Source organism: Sorex fumeus, unplaced genomic scaffold (assembly GCF_029834395.1).
Source record: "Sorex fumeus unplaced genomic scaffold, SorFum_2.1 ptg000029l, whole genome shotgun sequence".
Classification (NCBI taxonomy): Eukaryota; Metazoa; Chordata; class Mammalia; order Eulipotyphla; family Soricidae; genus Sorex; species Sorex fumeus.
In genome coordinates, this window is record NW_026606086.1 from 10,961,841 (window position 1) to 10,985,848 (window position 24,008).

At 37.9% G+C, this 24,008-nt stretch overlaps 1 protein-coding gene across 1 annotated transcript in view; it reads left to right on the top strand.

The window, feature by feature from the left end:
• Nucleotides 1-24,008, top strand: part of UNC13C (unc-13 homolog C) — a 626,361-nt gene that overhangs the window by 311,884 nt on the left and 290,469 nt on the right. Inside the window, exons 14-16 of the mRNA XM_056115400.1 lie at nucleotides 6,337-6,405; nucleotides 8,775-8,864; nucleotides 14,386-14,514. Of these exons, the coding sequence (XP_055971375.1) occupies nucleotides 6,337-6,405; nucleotides 8,775-8,864; nucleotides 14,386-14,514 (288 nt within the window). The remainder of the gene's footprint in view (nucleotides 1-6,336; nucleotides 6,406-8,774; nucleotides 8,865-14,385; nucleotides 14,515-24,008) is intronic.

Genomic DNA, 24,008 nt, shown 5'->3' on the forward strand with positions numbered 1-24,008 from the left:
GGAGAATTGATGTGAAAAACGATTGGGGAGAGACAGTTGTTTATGTTTTTGTTTTGTCCTTGATCAGCTCCTGCGGCCAGAGACAAAGCACAGTGGTTGAGGCATCACCTATGGTTCCCTGCGCATCTTCAGGAGGGAGCACAGAGATAGGAGTAAGACCTGAGCAATATTTGGCGTGGCCCACAAACACGCAAACAAAAAAACACAACAAATGATCAGAGTTGGGCAGAAGTGGACCTAACATTTGTGTCTCGTGGACCTTACTCAATCCCACAAACTTGTCAATAGAACTTTTGTCAAAAGATATTTTTAATTGATAGTAAAAAATAAACCATAAGTAGTGTGATATAATGTGAAAACACAGAAAAAAATAGAAGTTCCAGAAAAGCATTCTAAATTTTTATATAATGCCTGACACACTACTATAAGTGTTTGATTGTGGACTTTAGGTAACATAAAAATAGTCTGAGATATTTTTTATTGAAAAATGTTAATTTCATGTTTTATTTATCAGTTGGTATCTGTAGGATAACATTGGTTTGTTCTTTCTGCCTTTCCACAGGGAGCTTAGGTTTATTAGATTACTCCCATCACAGTGCTCCCATTCCTCTGTGTTTATTTGTAACTTCTTTGTGCTCCGTTAACTTGTAAATTCATTTTTTCTCTTCTTCTTAAGTCCTTTGCATAGTTAATTCAGAGCAATATTCTTTTTGTATGGACACAGGAAGATAGTTAATGTTATGCTTTTGTAACTTGGGAGTTAATGGACCCTCAATGATATTTACCTCCTGGGCATCTGTTCTCTTGACCTAAGCCTCTGTATGGACCCAGGGCAAGTGATGAGCTATGTGCTACCCTGGCATAGAGATGGACCTGGCCAAAGTGCCTAATGCTTAACTATAAGTTAAGAGCTTGGTCATGAACAAATGCTGTCATGATCCAATAAAGCAATAACTAGATTCGGGCCATGCTAGGGTTAGGAATGATTAATATGGCCTGAACACTCTAGTCTGAGTGTGGTGAGATGTTCCCAGGAGAGCAGCCCTACAAGGCTCAGTGTATCTCTTACTGTGCCCATACAAAAATAACTAATATTAAGATGTTAATTAAGATATTAGGAGAAGAGAAATACCCCTAGGTGGGGTTTCTGCCCTTAAGCCTGATGGGCAGTCAGGAAGGGCTTTCTTATTTTGATTTTGCTACAGGACTGGGTGTAGCTGCGAGGTAGAGAGGCGAGAAGAGTTGGAGAGAGTTTGGAGATAGAGCAGGGAGCTAGATGGAGCACGGAGAGATAAGCCGGAGAGACAGGAGGAGACGGGAATGAGGGGCAGTGTGAGACTAGAATGGGGGGCTCAGAGAGACTGGAACAGGTGCAAGGGGAGAATGGAATAAACGGCAACTGATCAGTCAACCAGCCTTGTCCTCATTTCTGCCTCTGTCTGCCCCATGGCCTGGGCCACCCGGGTGGGGGAGTGGCCCGAGGACCACCTGAACTCGCGTGGAGAGGGGGAGAGCCTTCGGGGCCCTCCCTAGGCTGTCCCCAGAAGATTAAACAGGTACCATTTAAAATTTTTAATTTTAATTATAAAAATTTTAATAAAATCTTTAAAGACACCATTTATAGTTTTATATATGTCATGTCAAAACAAAACTTACAGGCACTGATCAAAATTTTATCCACGGCTTTATGGGAGAGAGTAGATCCCTTTAACATGGTGATAAAGATTAATTAAATCACAAATAATATTAAAATAATTGTTGCATTATTTTTATTGAAATGTTCCTCTTACCTTTAATGACTTATTAGATTTGGTAATAATTTTACAATTTGCTGGGCCAGGGCAGAACAATTTTCATGTGATTTTTTTTTCTTTACAAATTTTCTAGAAATCTAAGATCATATACATATTTGGTTAGAGCTCTTTTCAGGAAAACTGAAGAGGGAGAGAGCAGGGATCATGAATTTTGTTTACATGTGGCCGTACTGTTTAGAGCAAGACAGTGTGTCAGAAAAAAAAAAATGGAAGGAATATGCTGAAGAGATGCACTTACCATTTTTCTTATAAGAGTTCCTTCCACTACCTGAGAGACAGTGCAGTGGCTATGGTGCTTGCCATGTTTGCATGCAGTCAACCTGGGTTCAATCCATAGCACCCCATACAGTTCCTTGAGCCCCATCAGCATTGATCACTGAGCACAGAGCCAGGAGTAAGCCCTGAGTACTGCCAACTGTAGCCCCCAAATCCAAAGCCAAACCCAAATAGATTTCCCTTCCACGATTTTTCAGACTCTATGGAAAGTTTCTGTCCTCCTGAAGTGTGGAGTGACTCCTGATTTCTCCTGCCATGTGTGACCCACCCATTTAGAATATTTTTTTAATATTTTAAATAGTTAAAAAAATTCCAAAGAAACCCATTACTTTAAAAATGTGAAAGATTTTAGAAATCCAATTTTAGTGTTCATTAGATATTACCTTAAAATAGATATATTACCTGAAAACAGAGCTATTTAATTTCTTTCTTTTTTTTTTTTTACATATTGCTCTGGGACCTATCATGTGTTACAATGACAGAGCTTATTTGTGACCAAGACCTCAAGGTGGAAAATAAAACATTTTTTACCTTCTATATAGAGTGTTTTTCCCTGGGCTAGTTTTATTCTTATCAATTTATTAAACCTAAATTTTTATATACTTCTTTCTATTGGATTTGGCTCCTTGCAAATACCCAGAATCTATACTACTTACCTGATGCAAAGATGAACAATTTTTGATTTCAGATATTGAGATATGCTACAAGGAGGGACATTTTTTAACCATCTAGTCATCTATTTTTCTTCAAATCACACCTCACAGACTGTAAGTCTTCTCTGCTATCAAAAAGTCATTGCACTCTAGTTAAATAGAGAGGTAGTAAATAGATTTAAATTTCAAGATTTCCTGATGAGACCTGAATTCTTGTGAAAGTTCAACCAGCAGCACACTTCACATTTGACACCATCTGATAATGTTTGCGATTTAGTGACAAGAAGCCTGGCAGTTTTCTTCAGTTTTTTTGTTTGTTTGTTTTTCTTGAAAGTAAATTTTCCAACTGGGCATTAAAGCTCCAGGTAGGAAAACCAACTGTGTGATCTGTACTGGATACTTCACAATTCTAATATTCAGCTGCATGGAATAGGAGTCAACTAAATAAACACAACTGAGTCATTTTCCCAGTGTTACCTAGTTCCAAAGGTAAGGAATTCAGGGCTAGTGCACCTGCTTAGGATTTTTTTAATTGAAGTAACACAATTTATGATAGTATTATTGCTAGTGGGAGAAGTGATTCCCACCCAAAAAAGCGGGGACTCTCTGTGGCTTGTGTGAAACAGGAAACAGGGAGATGAGAGGCTGGAGAAGTGGCTCTGATGCTTCCCTCTTGCCCCACCTGGGTTACCTGGGATACTATGTGGGGGAATCTAGAACTGATGAGCATCTGCTCTGTGCACGTATGTAGCACAGAAGCTGGCATCACATCAGCTCCCTTTAGGCACAATCAAACTGCACCTGAAGGATGGTGTGGGAGCTGTCCCCACCGCCTGAGTTCTCAGAGAGCCTTGGACTCATTCTGAAGGGAGGAATTGCTCTTTGCTGACAATGAAGAACCAGTCCTTAATTCTAGCCAGGCTTTTTAGGTCCTTCACTTTCCCTCAGAGAAAAGAATTTCAGGAGGAGCACTGCACTGTAGCACTGTCCTCCCGTTGTTCACTGATTTGTTCGAGCGGGCCCAGTAAAATATCCATTGTGGGACTTATTGCTGTGTTTGGCATATAGAATATGTCACTGGTAGCTTTGCTAGGTTTTGCCATGTGGGCGAGATACTCTCGATAGCTTGCCGGGCTCTCCAAGAGAGGCAGAGGAATCAAACTCAGGTCCGCCGGGTCAGCCACATGCAAGGTAAATGCCCTACCCGCTGTGCTATCGCTCTGTTCAGGAGAAGAGAAAAGTAAAATAAACTAAGTATATTTGGAAAATGAGGGGTGGGCAAAAGAGAGTGAAAGACAGAGACATAGAGATGGAGAGAGAGGTGTTCAAGAGAGAACCTGTCCTTCTCCAGCGATGAGAGAGAGAGGGGATGAGAGAGAGACAGGGAGATAGAGGGAGAGAGAGAGAGCGAGTGAGGTGTTCAAGAGAGAACCTTCTCCATCCCTTTGATTATCCAGGATGTGGGATTTTAAAGGACAGTACATGTTGCCTCTTCCCCTGGGAAGATTTGGGGAGTGGAAAAGCACTCTAATACTTTTGTTAACTCAGTTTTACTTTTCCTCAGCTGAACCTCGCCTGCCTGACAAGATTGCAAGTTTCAGAAAGGCATCTTTATACCTCCATGGGGTTAACACAAGCAGTGCTCAAAGGTTTCTGAAGGCAGTTTATTCTGAAAATTGGAGTTTCAACCCACCAACTTCAGTTAATACTCAGTTTACTTCTCAAGATTAGTGACTTCAATAATGAGTACATATGTCATGAATCCACTTCATATCTGGGACTAGGGTGATAGTACAGTGGGCAGGGTGCTTGCATTACACATGGCCAACCCAAGTTCCATCCTTGGCGTCCTGAATGATCCCCTGAGCACTGCCAGGAGTAATTCTTCAGTGCAAAACTGGAATTAAGCCCTGAGAATTTCCAAGTGTGACCCAAAAACAAAAACAAGAACAAAAATATCTTCCATATATATGAAACTTCTAGAAAATGTTTTAATCCCATCGCTACCTCCCAAAGCTCATTCAGTATTCCATCCAGTTCTACTCTCATTTATATCGCCTTCCTTACTTTTTAAATCATTTTCATTCAAGATCTAAGACCAAGTGGTGAATTTGATACCTGTAAATTTTTTATGTGACTTTGATGTTTTTTTTTATTTTCTTCTGTTATAGTGAATCAACCAAACAAGTTTATTCTTATACATAAAACAAGTTTTTGATGCAGAAGCAGTGATGATAGGTTTCTGTTCATCCATGGTCCATGATCTCCAATGTTTTCAATAGTGAAAAACATCTTTATTGAGTATGATTAATAAAGATGCTCAGACTCAGTTAGAATATAAAAAGTTTATTGGAAAGTAGAAGAGAAAGAAGCGGCCCAAAAGGGGAAAACCTAGTATAGGACCAAGTTAAGTATGCCTCATATTGTGGGCTTTTATAGGAAAAGTGGGCCTTTGTGCTATCCAAGTTCCAGAGGATTCCCATTAATTTCCCAGAGAAACCTTGTTAATTTAGGGTCTGTTTATCTAAAATAATATTCCCAAGTGCTGGAGAGATAGTACAGTGAACAGGACTCTTGCCTTGCACACAGCTGACTACATTCAGACCCTGGCATCAACCTGATAAAAATCCATGAGTAATTCCTGAGTACAGAGCCAGGAGGAACCCCTGAGCATCGCTGGGTGTGGCCCCAAACCAAAAACAAAAAACAAAACAAGATTAACATCTTTCATCTTCATTTAGGCTGGTGGAGGCAGTGTTTATTTAACACCTTTTAGGTTCTAGACTTCACCAGATCGCCAAGTATTGCCATGTTATTCTAATTTCCTGTGAGCCCAATCTGGGGTAGAATTCATGGTCCTGGGAAATTTTAAGCTTCCTCCTTCTGAGAAGGAGTCCAGAAATTTGCAGGAATATTTAAAATGTAGAATCAAGTAACTAAAAATGGAGCCTTAAAACACCAGTGGGCAAGGAGGAAACTGAAGCTTTTTCTCTCATTATCATCTTCAAGTTCTTTATGAAGTTCAGTTTTATACTGATGTGCTTTAAAAAGCTTAAGTTTGGGGGGAGAGAGTGTGGCTGGTATTTTAACATTACTTTTCTGCGATAAATCAGAATGGTAGCCAACAGCTTCAGATTATAAAGCTTGGATTGTAACTAAAATGAAAATGATTTTTTTTTATAAAAACAAAAGTTGTTCCCACTCCATAGGTGGGAGAAGTTTAAAAAAATTCATGTTTCCCCGTGGGTTGGTGGTGTGTGGGGAGAGGGAAGAGTGGGTTGTACAATATTGTGCTGACTCATCTTGCAATGAAAGATTAGATGTAGAGAAGTGCACTTTTTATAGAACACAACTCTCTGGATAATTCTCATTCATCAGAGGGGGTGCTTATTTGAAAGAGCAAGGATTGGGAGTTAGACATGAACTCGAATCACTGCGTTATAAAATATGATTTGTATAATCTTGGACAAGTTATGGACATCTTCGACTCTTCCTTATTATAAAATCAAATTACAGTTCACTGGAGTTTTGTGACTGCTGCAATATAATAGCCATTTGTTTTCATTCACTTTTTTTTGGTGTGTTTTCTACAGAGAGAAAAATTCATAAAGTTACTGGACCAGTTGCATAACTCACTAAGGATTGATCTGTCAAAGTACAGGGTATGTTCAAAATTATTCAGTAAATGCTTAACTATAATTTTGTACTTCATCTCCAAGTAAAATATACATACATAAGATTTATATATGCACAAATATAGTCAATTATATGTATATGTATGTGTATACATACATGTACAATTGCAAGTTAAATTTGTTACAAAATACAAAGACTTAGTCACAAAGGCAAGTAGTTAAAACATCTCACCACAATCTCTATAATAACACATTGTTTATGTATCAGTTTGTCCTAAACATCTTTCTATATTTACTTGCTACTGGTAGGAGAGGCACTGGGTACCCAGCTAAATTGCATTCCTTAGTGGTTTACGTGGAGGGGTGGAGAGAGCTAGCAGCCTGCATATGGTTATCAAAAGCTTCCCTCTCAATCCATATTTGACAGCTCAGAAAATGTCTGGGGAAATTTTGGACTGATGAGAGAATATGTTGAGCACCCGCCTGGTACAGACTTTATGTTTGACCCTTGTCACAGTTGCTCTGCCTGGTGTGTAAAATGATCCCCACTGCCCTATTTATTGAGAGCTGTAGAACTCAGGTTGGAGCAAGGAGCTACTGTTTGTTGGAAAATGATTCCTAAACATAACTTAGGTTCTCCAAGCCATCCCCCTTCTCTCACAGAAAGGAATTTCAGGAGAAGATGAATAGTGAAGAGGAAGTTTATTTGAAAAATGCTCTTAAAAGAGAATGCAGGCTTCTCCATAGTGGAAAGATCAAGTACACAGCTCACCTAGATTTGCATTGAGTTCCCAAGGTGGAGAAAACATCATAAAGAAAACACTCATCATAAGAAAGGATGCCGGATGTCTCCTCAGAGTGGGGAAATAGGGAGAGGTAAAGTAAAGTAAAGAAGTCCATATCTCAGGGAGACATGAGGGAAAATGCCTGTGGAAAATGTACAGATTTCTCAAATTTCTCCTCAACATCTACTGCTAGGTTCCTTGCCACGGAGGGAGCCTGGGAGTTGATGACCCTTTGATATTCTTAGTATGGCCTTTGTTCCATCATTGGAGCCTCTCCTCTCAGTGGCCCAGCCTTACTCTTGACCTGGAATTCTTCATCTCAATAGTTTTCTGCTTTTCCTCAGAGGAATTCTGTGCCTCAAAGGCCTTTATGCTATTGGGCTCTTTTAGGTTCAAGATTACTTTTCCCAGCACAATTACCAAGGCTCGGCTATCTCTCTGGCTAAAAGATACATCTATTTCTTTTAAGTCCATTCTTTGGGTCTGATTTTAAGTATATCTTAATTGTATGGTGCTAAAATTTGTCAGACCATCTCTTGTCAAACTTAAACTAGGGAGATACTACAGCAGGTAGGGCTCTGCACACAACTAACCCAGGTTTGATCCCTGGCACCTCTAATGTTATCCCCAGCCCCAGAAGGAATGATCGCTAAGCACAGAGGCAGGAGCAAACTTCAAGCACTGAACATGTGGCCCCCAAACCAGAACCAAACAAATTTTTCTCAAGTTTACTCTTCATTTTGGGGCAAACACTGTGAGAACAAAATGCTACTCTATAACTTGAAAAATATATATGGTAAGAAGTGTTCTTGAGGTTGTTAATATGAGAAAATTTCAATGTCAAAACTGTTTCTTCAGATATTTTCATAGTTAAACAATTCTTTTCCTCAGAATTCTGAACATTTGCATTTTATAGTGTTTCTCACCAAACCTTATTGACAAAAATTTCTGCCAAACGTACCAAACTCTGAGAGAGAGAGAGAGAGAGAGAGAGAGAGAGAGAGAGAGAGAGAGAGTGTGTGTGCGTGTGTGTGTGTGTGTTTGGTTTTAGGGCATACTGGTTGTTTCAGGGTTTATTCCTGAGTTTTCGCTCAGGGATCACTCCTGGCAGGGCTCAGGAGCCATATGGAATGCCAGGGATAAAATCTGGGCAGGCCTTGTACAAAGCAAGTGACGAACCCAATGTACTGTCTCTACTGTCCAAATCTTTAAAACTCTTAAGTTTGTTTCTTGCTGAAAGTAATTGTGAAACATGTTGACTTCCCCAAGCATTTTTGTAAAAAAGCAAAGAATTATCCATATTGAGAATATTATAAACTTATCCAAATATAGACTTTCTCCCTTCTTTTAGTAGCAAAATTTTCAGACAATTATTTTTAAAAATGATGTTATGCATATTTTTATTAACTTGGGAATAATTAGACTGATATGACATTCTAACACTAAGAAACATTGTCAAAATTTTTATACTCTGTCTTATGGTAAAGTAAAAACCATCTAGGGTTATTTTTAATACTTGGAAGTTCTGACTTTTTCACTAAAATCTGGTTTTATGATGACTTCCAAATAGAATTTAATGATGATATTTTCCCCACCCCTTTGGTTATACAGGAAAACTTTCCTGCCAGCAATGCTGAAAGACTCCAAGACCTGAAGTCAACTGTTGACCTGCTAACAAGTATCGCCTTTTTCAGGATGAAGGTACCTTGTTTTATCTTTTTCCCTGCTTCAGTACAAGCAGCAGAATTGCTCCCTGAAAAATTCTGGCATTACTCTTCATTGGAGCTCCACTGTTCAGACCCAGCAACTAAGCTGAGGTGTCTTTGTCTGAGCTGAATGAGTCATCAGATACAAATTATACTGAACATAGTTAAGATAGTCCAATACATTTAACTTAAATTTAATTTTAATTAATTTTTATGGATATAAAAAAAAAACACTGGGCTGGAGCGATAGCACAATGGTAGGGCGTTTGTCTTGCACGCAACTGGCCCAGCCAAGACCAGTTCAATTCCTCCACCCGTCTCGAAGATCCCGGCAAGCTACCGAGAGTATCTCGCCCGCACAGCAGAGCCTGGCAAGCTCCCCGTGGTGTATTCGATATGCCAAAAAGAGTAATAACAAGTCTCACAATGGAGACATTACTGGGCCCAATTGAGCAAATCTATGAACAATGGGAGGACAGTGCTACATAGCTTAAAAACACTATTTTAGAAATGAAATTTACTTATTACTTAGTTCTAACAGAGATATTTTCCTCATTTTTATATTAAAAGTATTGTCTACTCTTTTAAATTCACCTCACTTGTGGGAAATTAAATACGCCTCCCTATCTATGTAGGAATATATTCATCACTTAATACATTAGTATAATTACTTACTGTCTACCAAAGTATTAAGGCATTTCCTTCTAGCTATTTTTCTTCTACTTCAGTGCCATGGTGTCTGCAATAATTTGACTACTTGATAATAATTTGATTACTTGGCAAGCCATGGACTAGCCTATTTTGCTCTTTGAAAGAGATTTTTATGTTTACTGAGAAAAATTCTGAAGAGAAATAAGAATGCATTTTTTCCCATTGTCAATGATAAAGGTAAAGGTAAAGGCCCTCCCGTTGATCGTCGATTTGCTCAAGCGGGCCCACTAACGTCTCCATTGGAGACTTTGTTGTTACTGTGTCTGGCATATCGAATACTCTCGGTAGCTTGCCGGGCTCTCCGAGAGGGGCGGACGAATCGAACTCGGGTCGGCCATGTTGGCCGCTTGTAAGGCAAACGCCCTACCCGCTGTGCTATCGCTCCAGCTCAATGATTGTCAATGATACTTTATCCAAAATAGCAGTGTGGCATTCTATCAGTAATTAACAAAAAGAAAGAAAAATATATAGGGTCCGAACGGTCACTTAGATTCTTCAATGTTTAATTAAAATCAAGTTTGTTCTCAATTGCGGTTAAATTGGGCGATTGTCATTGAAATAGACTTCATGTCAATTTTTAAAAAACAATTATTTTTACTTAGCTCCTAACATCTTATCAACTGGCTGAAGCTACTGAACTAATATTTAGAGAATATCAGTGGTAATCAAGGTTCAGAAACAAGTTTTCTAGAATTCCTAAATGGTGCCTTTTAATACAACTGAGAGGTTGGATAACCAGAGAGGAAAGAAAGTGACTGTACAAATGCCATTTCTCAATCACCAACCTTAAATTGTTGAACAAATAAAATCTAAAATTTATTTAACCACAAGCCACACACACAGTACCAGATAACAATGTTATATAAAGTTGTTACAAGAAACTAGTGGCAAACATGAGAGAACTTACTCCCCACTTCATTTAATTATATATTTTCCTCTCAGATGCACTCCACCCAAAATATGATTCATTTTTAAATCTTAAAACAATGCTACAGTCATCTACAGATTATACCTTAATGTATCTAGTCTTTAATATCTAAATTCTCTAAATAATCCTCTATACATTTTATTTCCAATTTCTTTTCTCCTATTATAAATATGTTTTGTCTTCTTTTCAATATTTACTATAGTAGTGAAATTCATTCTTTTTGTTGTACAATTGTTTCTGTTTTGATAAATATGTAGTTGCATAATATTACCCCTACAGTCAAGATACAGAATTAAGGGGAGTCATAATACAGCATGTAGGGCACTTGCTTGCATGCAGCCAAGTTGAAGTCTAACCCCACATCCTATATAGTTCCCCAAGCCTGCCTGGATGATCCCTAAAATCTAAGCCAGGTTTAATCCCTGAGCACTGCCAGATGTGACCCCCAAACAAAAGTAAACAACAAGAACAAAGAGATACAGAACTAAACCTCCCAAATTCTCTTATACTAAGCACCTCTATCAACTTCTGGTAGCCATGGATGTTTGGTCCTTATGGCCTGTTCTAGAACATGCAAATAAAATAAAAACACATGTTTATGTTATCAATAGTACATTTCATTTTCTTAAAGATTAGTAATCTTAGTTATGTGTGTACTACAGACACAATTTTCTTCCAGTTTGGTATTATTATAACTAAAACACATTTATATTCATTCTTGTAAATAATTATTCATACTTGTATATATAAGTTTTCATTTTCTTAAGAGTGTGATTGTTGAGTCACTTGGCAAATGTATGTTCAAATTGAATAGAGATAAAATATTTTTCAAAACACATAGACAATTTTCATTTCTAGTGGAAATATAAAAGATGTTTCTGTTCCTCTGCACTTCTAGTGAGACTCTAGTGAAAACTGGAAAGAAAGATTCCCTACTTTCATTCTTAATTTTAGCTCATCTTATAGGAATCAAGTTGTATCTGATTGGATTTTAATTTTGTTCAGTTATTTCTCGTTGGTATTCCTTTTGTAGGTAATACATTGCAGAAAATTCATTCAGTTTCCTTTAGATTATTTCTCATTGTGGAAATGTTTGTTTTTTTAAAATATGAGTCATGCTTAACAATGCTAAATCTTAAAACCCATGCTTAGTTCTTATACCAATTCTCAACTTCTACTCTATCGCATCAAAAACGCCATTCTCCATCACTTTGCAAAATCTAGTTTTCACTTTTTGATCTTGGTTAGTGTAGGATAACATTGGTTTGTCCTTTCTCTCTGGCTGCAGGGAGCTTAGGTTTATTGGGTTACAGCCATCACAATGGTCCCAAGGCACTCCCATTTCTCTGTTTATTTGAATATTGCTCTATAGATTTTAGGCTTAACATTTAGTATATCCTTTCTCCATTGCCACAGGGAGTTTAGGCTTATTGGGTTACACCCATCATAGTGTTCTTGAGGTACTCCCTTTCCTCTGTGTTTGTCTGTAACCTCTTTCTTTTGCTCTGCTTTCTCTACCTGTCAATCACCTTTATCCCCAGTCAGACTCTGTTAACTTGTAAGGTCATATCCTTCTAAGGACACTGGATTTGTATTGTAAGTGAAATACTGCTTTCCTTTTGTCCTTTTGTTCTTGCATAGTTGCTTTAAAGCAATGTCCTTTTTATATATACACAGAAAGACAGTTAATGCTGTGCTTTTGTAACTGGGAGTTAATTCACTCCGAATTATATTCACTCCTTGGGCAACTGTTTTCTCAATGTAAGCCTCACTTGCCCTAAGTTCTAGCACCCCCAGAGTAGGGACCCGACAAGGAACTGGATAGACCCACAGCAAGCTATGAGCTACCCTGGCATCAAAATGGGCCAGGCCAAGCACCATAATACTTAAATATAAGTTAAGAGCATGGTCATGGACAAATTCTGCCATGATCCAAAAAGTAACAACTGGATTAGTACCCTTCTAGGGTTAGGAAAGACTAATCTGGCCTGAACACTGTGGTCTGAGATTTATAGCGAGATGTACCCAGGAGAGCCATCCTATAAGCTTAATGTATCTCTTACTGTATTCATACAAAATGACTAATATTATTAAGAAGTATAATTAAGGTAAATGTTTAAATGGTTGTTGAACTAAGGAAAAGAGACACACACCCATTGATGGTATTTTGCTTTTAGGTGGGTCTTCTTGCTGAACAAGAGTTTGTCCTAGAAGCTTCCCCTGAGGGGGAGAACTTATATCTGTTAATTATATGACCACACTTATATGTAATTGCTACCCCAAACCCCTCATGATTTGGGAGCTAACTAAGGCTGTAAGAGGACCAGAGGGAGGAGAAGGCGAGAAGAGTGGGTGAGGGGAGAATCAAGGAGGATCCATGAGAGGGATGAAAAGTTGTTCCTATTAAAAGTCACTCCTTCCTCCTTTGGGAGCTGAGGCACCTGTGAATTCCAAAGAGAGGGTAAAAGTAAAGAATTGTTAATCCAAAATATGGGCTCCTGGTGTTGTCCAATCCACAAACTGTAAAAGAAGGGTATAAGGAATGTTCATGATATGTAAAGGAGCTAGAGACCTTTATCTAGAGATGTCTTCTGTTGATCTATAGGGATTGCATTTTTTTCGGCAGATCCTCTGTTTCCTGACTTTCAGTCAGTACAGGTTTAATGATGGCTTGGAGTTGGATTTTTTAGGGTGGTGGAGTCTTTGACGGTCTGAGGGCCAAATTAGATGGGTGAATTCGACTCCTGAAGAGATGCAACGGGACCCAAAGTTTCTTAGTGGGTTACCATCTGTTGAAACAAAAGCATAGCCTTTTCCTTGAATGAGGAGTTTTCCTGCTACCTGTTCTTTGTCGTTTTAATCCAAATAGGAGAATTAATTGTTTTCTGAGCCTTTGCACCTTCCGGAAAATGCCTTTCAACTACTGTATAGGGTTCTCCTTGAGGTAAATTTTAAACATTTAAAGAAAACAATGTCAAGGACCAAGAGTCAAGTGGAGGAAGGTCAGCAGCATTTAGCATGTATTTTTATGACTCTACTCTATAAAATCCCCTTTTCCAGGTTTTCCCCAAACCCTCTTGTTAAACTTTTTGCTATCTCATTGACTTCTTTTTTCCCCCTGGTATTCATTGTGCTCTTCTTTCTGACTCTTATTATGTCACTGGGCTCTAATTGCCCACAATTTTTTTCTTGCTTCCGTTAAGCATATTCATCGCACTTTCTTTACATTTTATATAACCTAATAAATTCAAATTTTATAACTAATTTCCATGACTATAGACTTACTTAACCGAGACATATACTTGATATCTACTTCTATGCTTAGTAGTTTTAAATCTCTTGAAATTGTACTCCTGGTCTCCAAATCACATCTAATTTGAGACCACATCCATTGTACTAATTATTGTCTAAAACCTTGCACTTCTTTATTAAAACCTAAAACTTATTTCTCACAACAAGCCTTTCAATATGCCAGTAACTTCTGTTAGCCCTTCCAAAGTTAGCCAGATTGTAATTTTATATAGCAATTCCCAGCACTATTTGTTCTTGACTAAATGATTATTAGTCTCATAATGGTCTTACATGTCCCATAACCTAACTTTAAAATACACACGGGAGCCTTTTCAAAGAGCCTTAGGTTTTGTGCCTCTACTTGAATATTTACAACTATGGTGACTTTCACTATAATGTGATCTCTGAAAGTTAAAATGCCTATATTTACACAGTTACAATATTCCAAAGGTCACATTTTTTCCCTTAACATAGGGAGATAAACTAATATCATTTTAGAATAGTATTTGAGTTATTTGTGCTGTATTAAATAGATTTGAGTTATTTGTAACTGGGTTAAAAATTGAATTAAATAATTATTTATCAGGTTCTGGAGCTGCAAAATCCTCCCAAGGCCAGCATGGTGGTGAAAGATTGTGTCAGAGCTTGCCTGGATTCTACATATAAATATATTTTTGATAATTGTCATGAACTCTATTCTCAGCTAATAGACACGGTAAGAAAATATTACAGTCTACTCCCTCTGCTTTAATGTCAGTTTCTATAAGTTCTGTGATACTGTCAGTGAATGAAAACCATGTTTATGTAATTTCACACAACAGGTTTTGAATTTTTCCATATCTCCTCTTCACATTTGAGCATCTCCTTCGTAGACTTGAAATCACTTACTCCTTACAATAACTTTATGAAAAAAAGGGGGGAGAAACATTATTATTTTATATATCCTGAATGGGAGTATATTTGAGAAGCTTTAGTGATTTGCTAAAATTCAAACTAAGTAGTAGAATCTGGACTAAGGCTTAGAAATCCAATTTCCACACCATGTTTCCATTCTAAACTTAGCACTTCTCAACTGTGGGCTATCTGGGCCAGGCCCCTTATAGTCCAAGGGGTTTTCAGATGAAAATATATAAATAGGTGTGAGAAATATCCCATCTGTCTAAATATGCATAGACTCAGAAAGTAGAAGAGCAGGGAAAGAATGGCTTTGATAACAACTGATCCCTGTAATTGCACTGCCTGAGAAGCAGTGCAATTACAGTCGTCAGACCGATATTGCATTCCTTAGTTTGTAACTCCCTTCACTGGCTAAGTACAACGAAGCAAACAGTCTCTAATTCTTACCTAAGTTTTATTGAATATTTTGATACATTCACCTCTTGGGATTAGACATTTTTCTTCTTTTGTTTTTATCAACAGCAAGTTTGGGTTGTAGCCACCCCACTTTGTTCTCTTCTGGAGAGAAGGATCCCCTGGGATAGGTGGTTTTTAGTTTGTAGATAGTTTCTTTTTCAACACCATCTTACTATCCTGTTTGGTCAAACACTGTTGATCCTTGAGTCATCATATCGGCACACTGTCACTCATTTTTCTATTGACAATTAAAAGCCTTGTCTTGATAATGGACCATGTCTGACTATTTCTAATGTGCGGAAGCATAGAGTGGGTAAGAGGTCAAGCACTGTGACCGGGTTACCACAGGAATGAAATACACGTGGAGGGTTGGAAGATGACAAGGTTAGAGAAAGGATGAGAAACCCTGATCAAATAGCCTCATATTTCTTAATTGAGCAAAGTTTTATAGAATCGGATGGTAAAATTGCGGTGTAAGTAAATCTGTTACTGTGAAATATACCAAAACTAAAAGACAAAACATAAAATTAAACAAGCATGTATATACTTACTAAATGTTAATCGTGATCACTACTTACTCCAACTGTTGTTTAAAGGCATTTGATATTACTAATGAAAAGGTATTTCACTTTGCACTACTTTCATACTCCATGACCCCCACTCTTCTCTTCAGAGGAACATTATTCTATTATTTCTCACTATACTCAAAAAATAGTATTTCCATGACTATAAGAAGTAAATCATATATTCTTACTATTGTGAAAAATAAGAAGCAAAGTGAAAGACCTAATATAGTAGAATAAATATTTTCAGGTGAATAATGCAGATTCATTCCTTTGTCTTACATACAAAAAGATGGTCAGGATAATAATAATAATAATGGTGGTTTTAACTTTTTCACACTCGTTCAAATATATGCTTATTTTCTGTGACATGTCTGTCATTTGATGTTTTCTCTCTTTGGCTTTCTAATCTTCTATTACATTTTAGAAAAGTCTAAGATTTATCTAGATACTAGTTCTTTGTTTATTTTACTTATTATTTTATCTTTTTTATAGAATTTATCTATTTCCTTTCCATATTGAGTCTTTTTGTTGCACAAAGTTCACTAATGCGCACTGTGATTTTTATTTTATCAACTTCTACAAAATTATCTTTGGGGATGAAATTTATGTATTTATTCAACATTCACTTACTTCCCTAAAGGACACAGTTGCTCCACTATTTATAGAAAACTGTGTAATTATCTATGAAACTTTCTGAGTTTCTGAGTATCTGATGGGGCATCAAGGCAAGTATAACTCTTGAAACTAGATTTCAAGTTGTATCTTATATAATGTATTTTTTTCTGCTGTCACTGATAGTAGAAAGGAACTCAAAGCTGCGACCGTCTCAGTCTGTGAAAAAAAAGCCAATATGTTAACATAATTGTCATAATTTTATCTTATAATTTTTAGTATTTCTTGTGCATTTATATTATTATTTTATAGAACCATTAACTATAATATAAAATTATTTCATTAAACAATGAAAATGGACAATTGAGTAAACAATTTGGATTGAAATATAAGGAAGAAAAAAACAGTTAAAAAGTTCCTAAATTAGTGGCTGGAGAGACAGAAAAATGGGTAGGGCTCTTGCTTTGCATACAGCTGGCCCAGTTCTATCCTGGATCCCTATAAGATACCCCTAGTCCGATGAACAGTGATCCAAGTTCAGAGCCAGTAGTAAGCCCTGAGCATTGGGGTGATCCAGAAACTAAACAAAAATTCCAGAATGAGGACTGATTTTTATTATTTATTGAAGACCAAAAGAAGTGAAAAAAATAAAGCAAAGAAATGTGATGTGGGAGGTAGACAAATCAGGTTCTAAGATTTCTTATATATTATTATAAGGAATTTATGTTTTAAATGAGAGTGCCACTTCTGTAGTGAAATAAATCCATACACCAGCTCTATGGCAGAACAACTGTAATCCATACCCAATATAAACAAAACCATAGTTAAAACTATAATATTTTCATGCACAAACATGCAAGTAAACTTTAGAAGATCATCCCCTCTTACAGGAGACAGTAGTACAAGTTAGACTTTACATTTTGTAGTGCCTGTTCTGAGGCAGAAACTCTTTGATGATGTACCCCAGGGCTGTCCAGGAACAGTCTGGCTGGCTATGGAACATCAGGGAGCATAGCCAATAGAGGCAACCCTTACTGACTGGTGATGCTTTTGTAAGGTCTGCAAGATAGATTCTTGGGGGGGGTACTTGCATGGTGTCAGATGTCTACTGTTGAGATATAAGGTGCTTAATTTGATTCCTAGGTGTAATGTATAATGGTTTCTTCTTAACCTTCACCATATTGGACTACTGGCTAGGGGTAGATGGAGTCTTCCTCAGTACTTGCTACAGTGGAGAACGCGGTGGCATATGCTGTCCTTCAGCATTATCAACAATGTTGTTAGAGATCCTTAAGTTGACATCAGCCTGTGACTCAACCCCTACTTACAATATTGGGCTTCTTGCCTCTTGTTCTTGTAATGAATGTATGGGGTTGCTGGATTAAAGTGCAAGGGTGATAAGTGCGCCCTCCTGCTTCCAGATTGATATACTGCACCTGATAAATTTCTTTCTGATTCCAATGTGTCTGTTGCCTTGTGTGTGTGTGTTTGGGGTGGGGGGGGGAGGGTCAGAGGGGGGGACTATTTCTTAGTGAGACATCTTTATCTCTAATCGGTCTGGATGCCCTCCCTTTATCCCTTTCTGTGAAAACTTTGTTCACTTGGGGTTTCAGCTCAATTTCTATAAATTAATCCGAGATTTGGTGTAGATTTGCCATGATCAAAGAGCAGTTAAAGACAACTTCTTCTGATTCATTCACCTTGGTTTAGTGTGGTTATAGATGTGCTCTATGTCAGAAACTTGGTGGTCTGGGCGTTCTAGAAATTGAATCATCACTTATTTATTAAATATCAATTAGTGACTTTCTAAAATCTTTCCATTGTTTGTTGCCTAATTTCTATCTTCTTATCACAAAATTCTATTTTCCTATACTTTTTATACTGTATGGTTTCTATACTCTACATTTCTATACTTTTCATATACATATTTTTATATACTTTCACCAACATTGTATCTATTTTGCCTAACATACAAAATCAAAACTTTTCATTATACCATAGAACCCACCCAAACATAATTTCATAATCAATCTTAATCAACCATAGAGCCTTAATTTTCTAATTATTTTACTCCAAATAAAAAATGAACCTATTTTCAATTATTTCACTGAACTGGTGATCATTTTTCCATCTATATATCTGGCTAATCAATAGACTTAAATTCCTCTCTCCAATTTTCTGTACATCAAAAATTTAATTAAAACATTCATCTTTGCTCTGCTCATTCACATATTGCGTTGGTCAAATCACGGTAGACAAGTGATAACATCTCATTTAATGTCTTCTAGTGTATTAACAATGACATGGCCATGATGGTAATAAATTAAATAAAGCATTTTTCTTCAGTAATAGAAACAAACATGCACAGTTTCTATAAACGAAGTATGACTTAGGAAATGTAAATTGGGGACAGAGAGACGATAGCACATAGGTTAAAGTGCTTACCTTGCATGTAGCCAATCCTAGACCATGGTTTGAATCTTTGATACATTATTTGGTCACTCTTGAACACAGAATAAAGAAGAGTCGCTGAACACCACTGACTGTGGCCCACAAAACAGAATAAATTAAAATGAAAAAGAAAGAGTATAGTAAATCGATGTGTTCTGTCAAGATTAATCTAATATTATCATTTAATGTTTGTTGAGTTAGTTTACAAAAGATATGTGCATTATTTGCTGAGTAGCATTTTTGCATGTTTCATAGTTTTATTTTGATTAAAAAATCCTGATATTTTTATAGCAAATCTTGTCTGTGTAGGGAAATATTTGAAACCAATATTTAAATCCAAGAAAGAGACACTTACCCTTTCCAAGGCAAGGCCTCCATGGAGTTTCTGGCTCGGGGAAACCCTGTGAGCCCCCGGTGTGCCAGAGGCGAGCTCCAAACCCCACAGAGGCACGGAAGTGACCCACTGCCCCTCCTCCTGCAAAGGTAAAATGGCTGGTGGGTGTGGCCTCTGGGACACCGCAGTTATTTTTCCCTTTCCCAGCATTTGGACTAACAGCTCAGCATCCATTATCTAATTCTGAAGAGAACATCCTGGCTTTCCCAATCACATTAGGCCAATAATCTACTAACCTATTCCAATTAAAATACTCCCCCCAAACACCAAAATAACAGTGAACACAAAGATTGAATAATTCCAATGAAAACGAATACATCCCCTGAAGCTACACTAGTGTCCCAACATAAGGCACAGAGGAGAACCAAAGAGGTAGCATTCTTAAAGGGGGAAAAAAGAGACCACCATCTACCGAGCCCATTTATATTCCTTCCTTGCAGCGAGAGGTGGTCACTGATAGTGACCTTGAGGGACCCACCTCCATACTACCACAACAGCATGAAGAAACAGCGAAGATCCCTCCCACAAGGAGTGGATGAAGAAAAGAGTTTTGAAGCCACAACAGGAGACTCCCATAAATGAAATCTCTCAGACAAAGAATTCAGAGATGAAATGTTGAGGATGTTCAATGAGCTCAAAGAAATGGTGGAACAAGCATTCAGTAAATGTAAGAATGAAATGAAAGAAACCGTGAAACGGACAACCAACAAGTACAGAAGGAAATGAGAAAAGAAATCAGAAAGCTACAAGCAGAAGTAGCACTGTATCACTGTAGCACTGTCCTCTCATTGTTCACCAATTTGTTCGAGCGGGCCCAGTAACGTCTCCATTATGAGACTTGCTGTTATTGTATTTGGCATATTGAATACGTCACAGGTAGCTTGCTAGGCTCTGCCGTGTGGGCGAGATACTCTCGGTAGTGTGCCAGGCTCAAGCAGAAATGTCACTAATAAAAGATTCAGTAGACAAAATAAAAAACTGAGTGGGTACCCTCAGCAGTAGAATGACAACAGCTGAACATAGAATCAGTGAGCTTGACGATGACCTGCAGAAAGCATACAGGAAACAATATATAATGGAAAAAGACCTCAAAATAGAACTCGGGTGAATAAGAGACTGAGGAGATGAATTCAAGAGGGACAACATAAGAATCAGTGGAATACCAGAAGGACAGGGAGGCAACCCCAATGAAGTAGCAACAGTTAAAGATATCATCACACAAAAGTCCCCAGAACTAAAGAATACAGGCATCCAGATCCAAGGAGCCTGAAGAGTGCCAGCTAAAAGAGACCCTAATAAAAAGACTCCAAGACATCTCATAATCAGAATGATAGATCCCACAGATAGAGACATAATACTGAAAGCAGCAAAGTCAAAGAAGGAAATCACATACAAAAGAGCACCCCTTAGATTTACAGTAGACTTGTCAGAGGAAACTGTGTGAGCACAAAGACAATGAGGGGGATATAGTGAAAAAACTCAATGAAATAATCCAATAATTATCTGGCTAAACTCACTCAAACTCAAAGGAACCATACACTATTTCTTGGATAAACAACATCTCAGAAACTTCATAGACTAAAAACCAACCGTAAAAGAAGGACTAAAGGGACCACTGTAAGACAAGATAAACCCCTACTAGCACAACAAACCTCTACAGAAAGATACACAAAACCCCATGACAATAATCTCTCTCAATGTCAATGGTCTAAATGCACCAATTAAGAGACACAGAGTAGCAAAATCGGTTAGAAAACTGAACCCAACATTCTGCTGCCTATAGGAAACACATCTGAACAGTCAGAGCAAACACAGACTCAAAGTCAAAGGATGGAAAACAATCCTTCATGCGGAAAGTAGACTACAGACTAAACATGATTGTCACCCATTGCCTCTTTTGCAAACGACAACACCCAATAAGAGAGAGAGAACAAAAGGGAATTCCCTGCCACAGAGACAGGGTGGGATAGGGGTAATGGGTGGGGGGGAGGGATACTGGGATCCGTGGTGGTGGGAAATGGGCACTGGTGGAGGGATGGGTATTTGATCATTGTATAATTGAAACCCAAGCACAAAAAAGTGTAAGTCTGCAACTGTACCTCATGATGTCTCACTATAAAAAAAAAAATGTGACCTATGAGCTCAGGAAACTGAAAAAGTGAAATTTCTGCATTATGATATTTGCAGTTTCTACAGAATGAACTGAAAAATAAAATGCATGTTAAAACAAAAGGGAAAAAAGCTGGGGTGACCAGGATAGTATCTGACAACATAGATTTTATGCTCAAAAAGATTAGAAGGGACAATGAAGGCCATTTTTAAATTATCAACAGATACGTACATCAGGAAGAAATTACACTCCTAAACACATTTTTTTCTCTTTTGGGGCCACAGGCAATTATGCTCAGTGGTTACTCCTGACTGTACACTCAGGAATTATACCTGGTAGTGCTTGGGGAACCACATGGGATGCCGGGGATTGAATCCAGGTTGGCCAACTGCAAGGCAAATGCCCTCCCCGCTGTACTATCACTCCAGCCCCATGAACTCATTTTCAACCAAGGGCAAATAAGTTAGAGGTAGAGTGTTTGCCTTGCATGCAGCCAACATGGCCGACCCAAGTTCGATTCCTCCGCCCCTCTCGGAGAGCCCAGCAAGCTACCGAGAGTATCTCGCCCACATGGCAGAGCCTGGCAAGCTACCCGTGATGTATTAGATATGCCAAACACAGTAACAACAAAGTCTCCAATGGAGACGTTACTGGGCCTGCTCGAGCAAATTGATGAACAATGGGAGGACCGTGACCATGACCAAACACATATGCACCCAAAAAAGGGCCAGGAAAAATTTTAAAACAACTGCTTAAAAACTTCAAGAAGGACATTGGTAGCAACACAATAGTAGTCAGATTTCAGCACCACTCTATCACCTCTTGAAAGATCAACCAGACTAAAGCTCAGCAAGCAAGTTCTGGCTTTGAAGGAAGAAATGGAAGAGAGTGGGCTAATAGATATATACAGAGCTCTACATCCCCCCAAAACCGAATACACATTCTTTTCCAGTGCATAGGGAACAGTCTCCAAGATAGACCACACAGTGTGCCACAAAACATACTTCAATAGAATCAGAAGGATTGAAATTGTATCAACTCTTTTTTTCGTCCACAATGCATTAAAGATAGAAGTTTATTACACACAGATACGGAGAATCAAATCAAACACCTGGATATTAAACAACTCAATGTTGAACACTGAGTGGGTCAGAAAGGAAATCAAGGAAGAAATCAAAAGATACCTGGAAGCAAATGAGAATGAAGAAATGAGCTACCAGTACTTGTGGGACTCTGCTGAAGCAGTGTTGAGGGGAAATTTTATAGCTATGCAAGCATTTTTCAGGAAGCAAGAAAGGGCAGACATAAATAACCTGACTTCACAGCTCAAGATTCTAGAAAAGGTCCAACAAAAGGAGCTCAAACCAGGCAGAAGGAAGGAAATAATAAAACTTAGAGTAGAAATTAATGACATGGAAACTCAAAAGCTATCCAGAAGATCAGTGAAACCAAGAGCTGGTTCTTTAAGAAAATAAAAGAAGATTGATAGACTACTGGCAAGAGTTATGAAGAAAAAGAGAAAGAACCCCAATAAACCGAATCAGAAATGAGAAGGGAAATATCATAACAGAAAACAAAGAAATTCAAAAGATCATCTGAGAGTACTTTGAAAGTCTGTATGCCACGAAATAAGAGAACCTAGAAGAAATGGATAAATTCCTGGATTCCTATAACCGCCCAAGGCTGACCCAAGAAGACTTGGAATACCTGAATAGGCCTATCACTATCAAGGAAATTAAAACAAAATTTAAAATCTTCCCCAAAACAAAAGCCCAGGTCCAGATGGGTTCATTTGCGAATTTTTCCAAACATTTAAAGAAGACCTACTGTCATTCCTTTTCAAGCTTGTCCAGGAAATTGCTGAAACAGAAACACTCCCAGAAAGTTTCTATTTGGCACATATCACCCTAATACGAAAAGCAAACAAGGACATCACCAAAAAAGAAAATTATAGGCTGATATCCCCGATGTACATGGAAGCAAAGATCCTCAACAAAATATTAGCAAATAGAATCTAGCAATTCAGCAAAGAGATCATACACCAAGATCAAGTGGGATTCATCCCAGGGATGCAAGGATGGTTGAACATTTACAAGTCAATCAACCTAATCCATTATATCAATAAAAGAAAAGACAGAAACCATATATCATATCAATAGATGCAGAGAAAGCATTTGACAAGATCCAGCACCCGTTTATGATGAAAACTCTTAGCAAAATGGTAATTGAAGGAACTTTCCCCAAAGTTCCCCAAAAAGTCAAAGCCATCTACCAGAAGCCTATGGTAAGCATTATCCTCAATGGGGAAAAACTAAGAGCCCTCCCTCTAAGATCAGGGACAAGACAAGGATGCCCACCATAGCCACTTCTGTTCAATATAGTACTGAAAGTACTTACAATATTGGCTATGCAAAAAAAGATATTAAGGGTATCCAGATAGAAAAAGAAGAAATCAAGCTTTCACTATTTGCAGATGATATGATGCTATACTTAGAGAACAAAGACAGTCTAAAGAATTGGAAAGGATATTCACCCAATACCTCCCATAAGTCGTTAATATTAAGAATATACAAGGCACTGGTTGAACTCTGCAAGAAGAAAACATCCAATCCCATAAGAAAATGGGCAATGAAATGAAGAGAAACTTTCTTAAAGAAGAAAACCAAACGGCCAAAGGCACATAAAAAAGTGCTCTTCATCACTAATCATCCGGGAGATGCAGA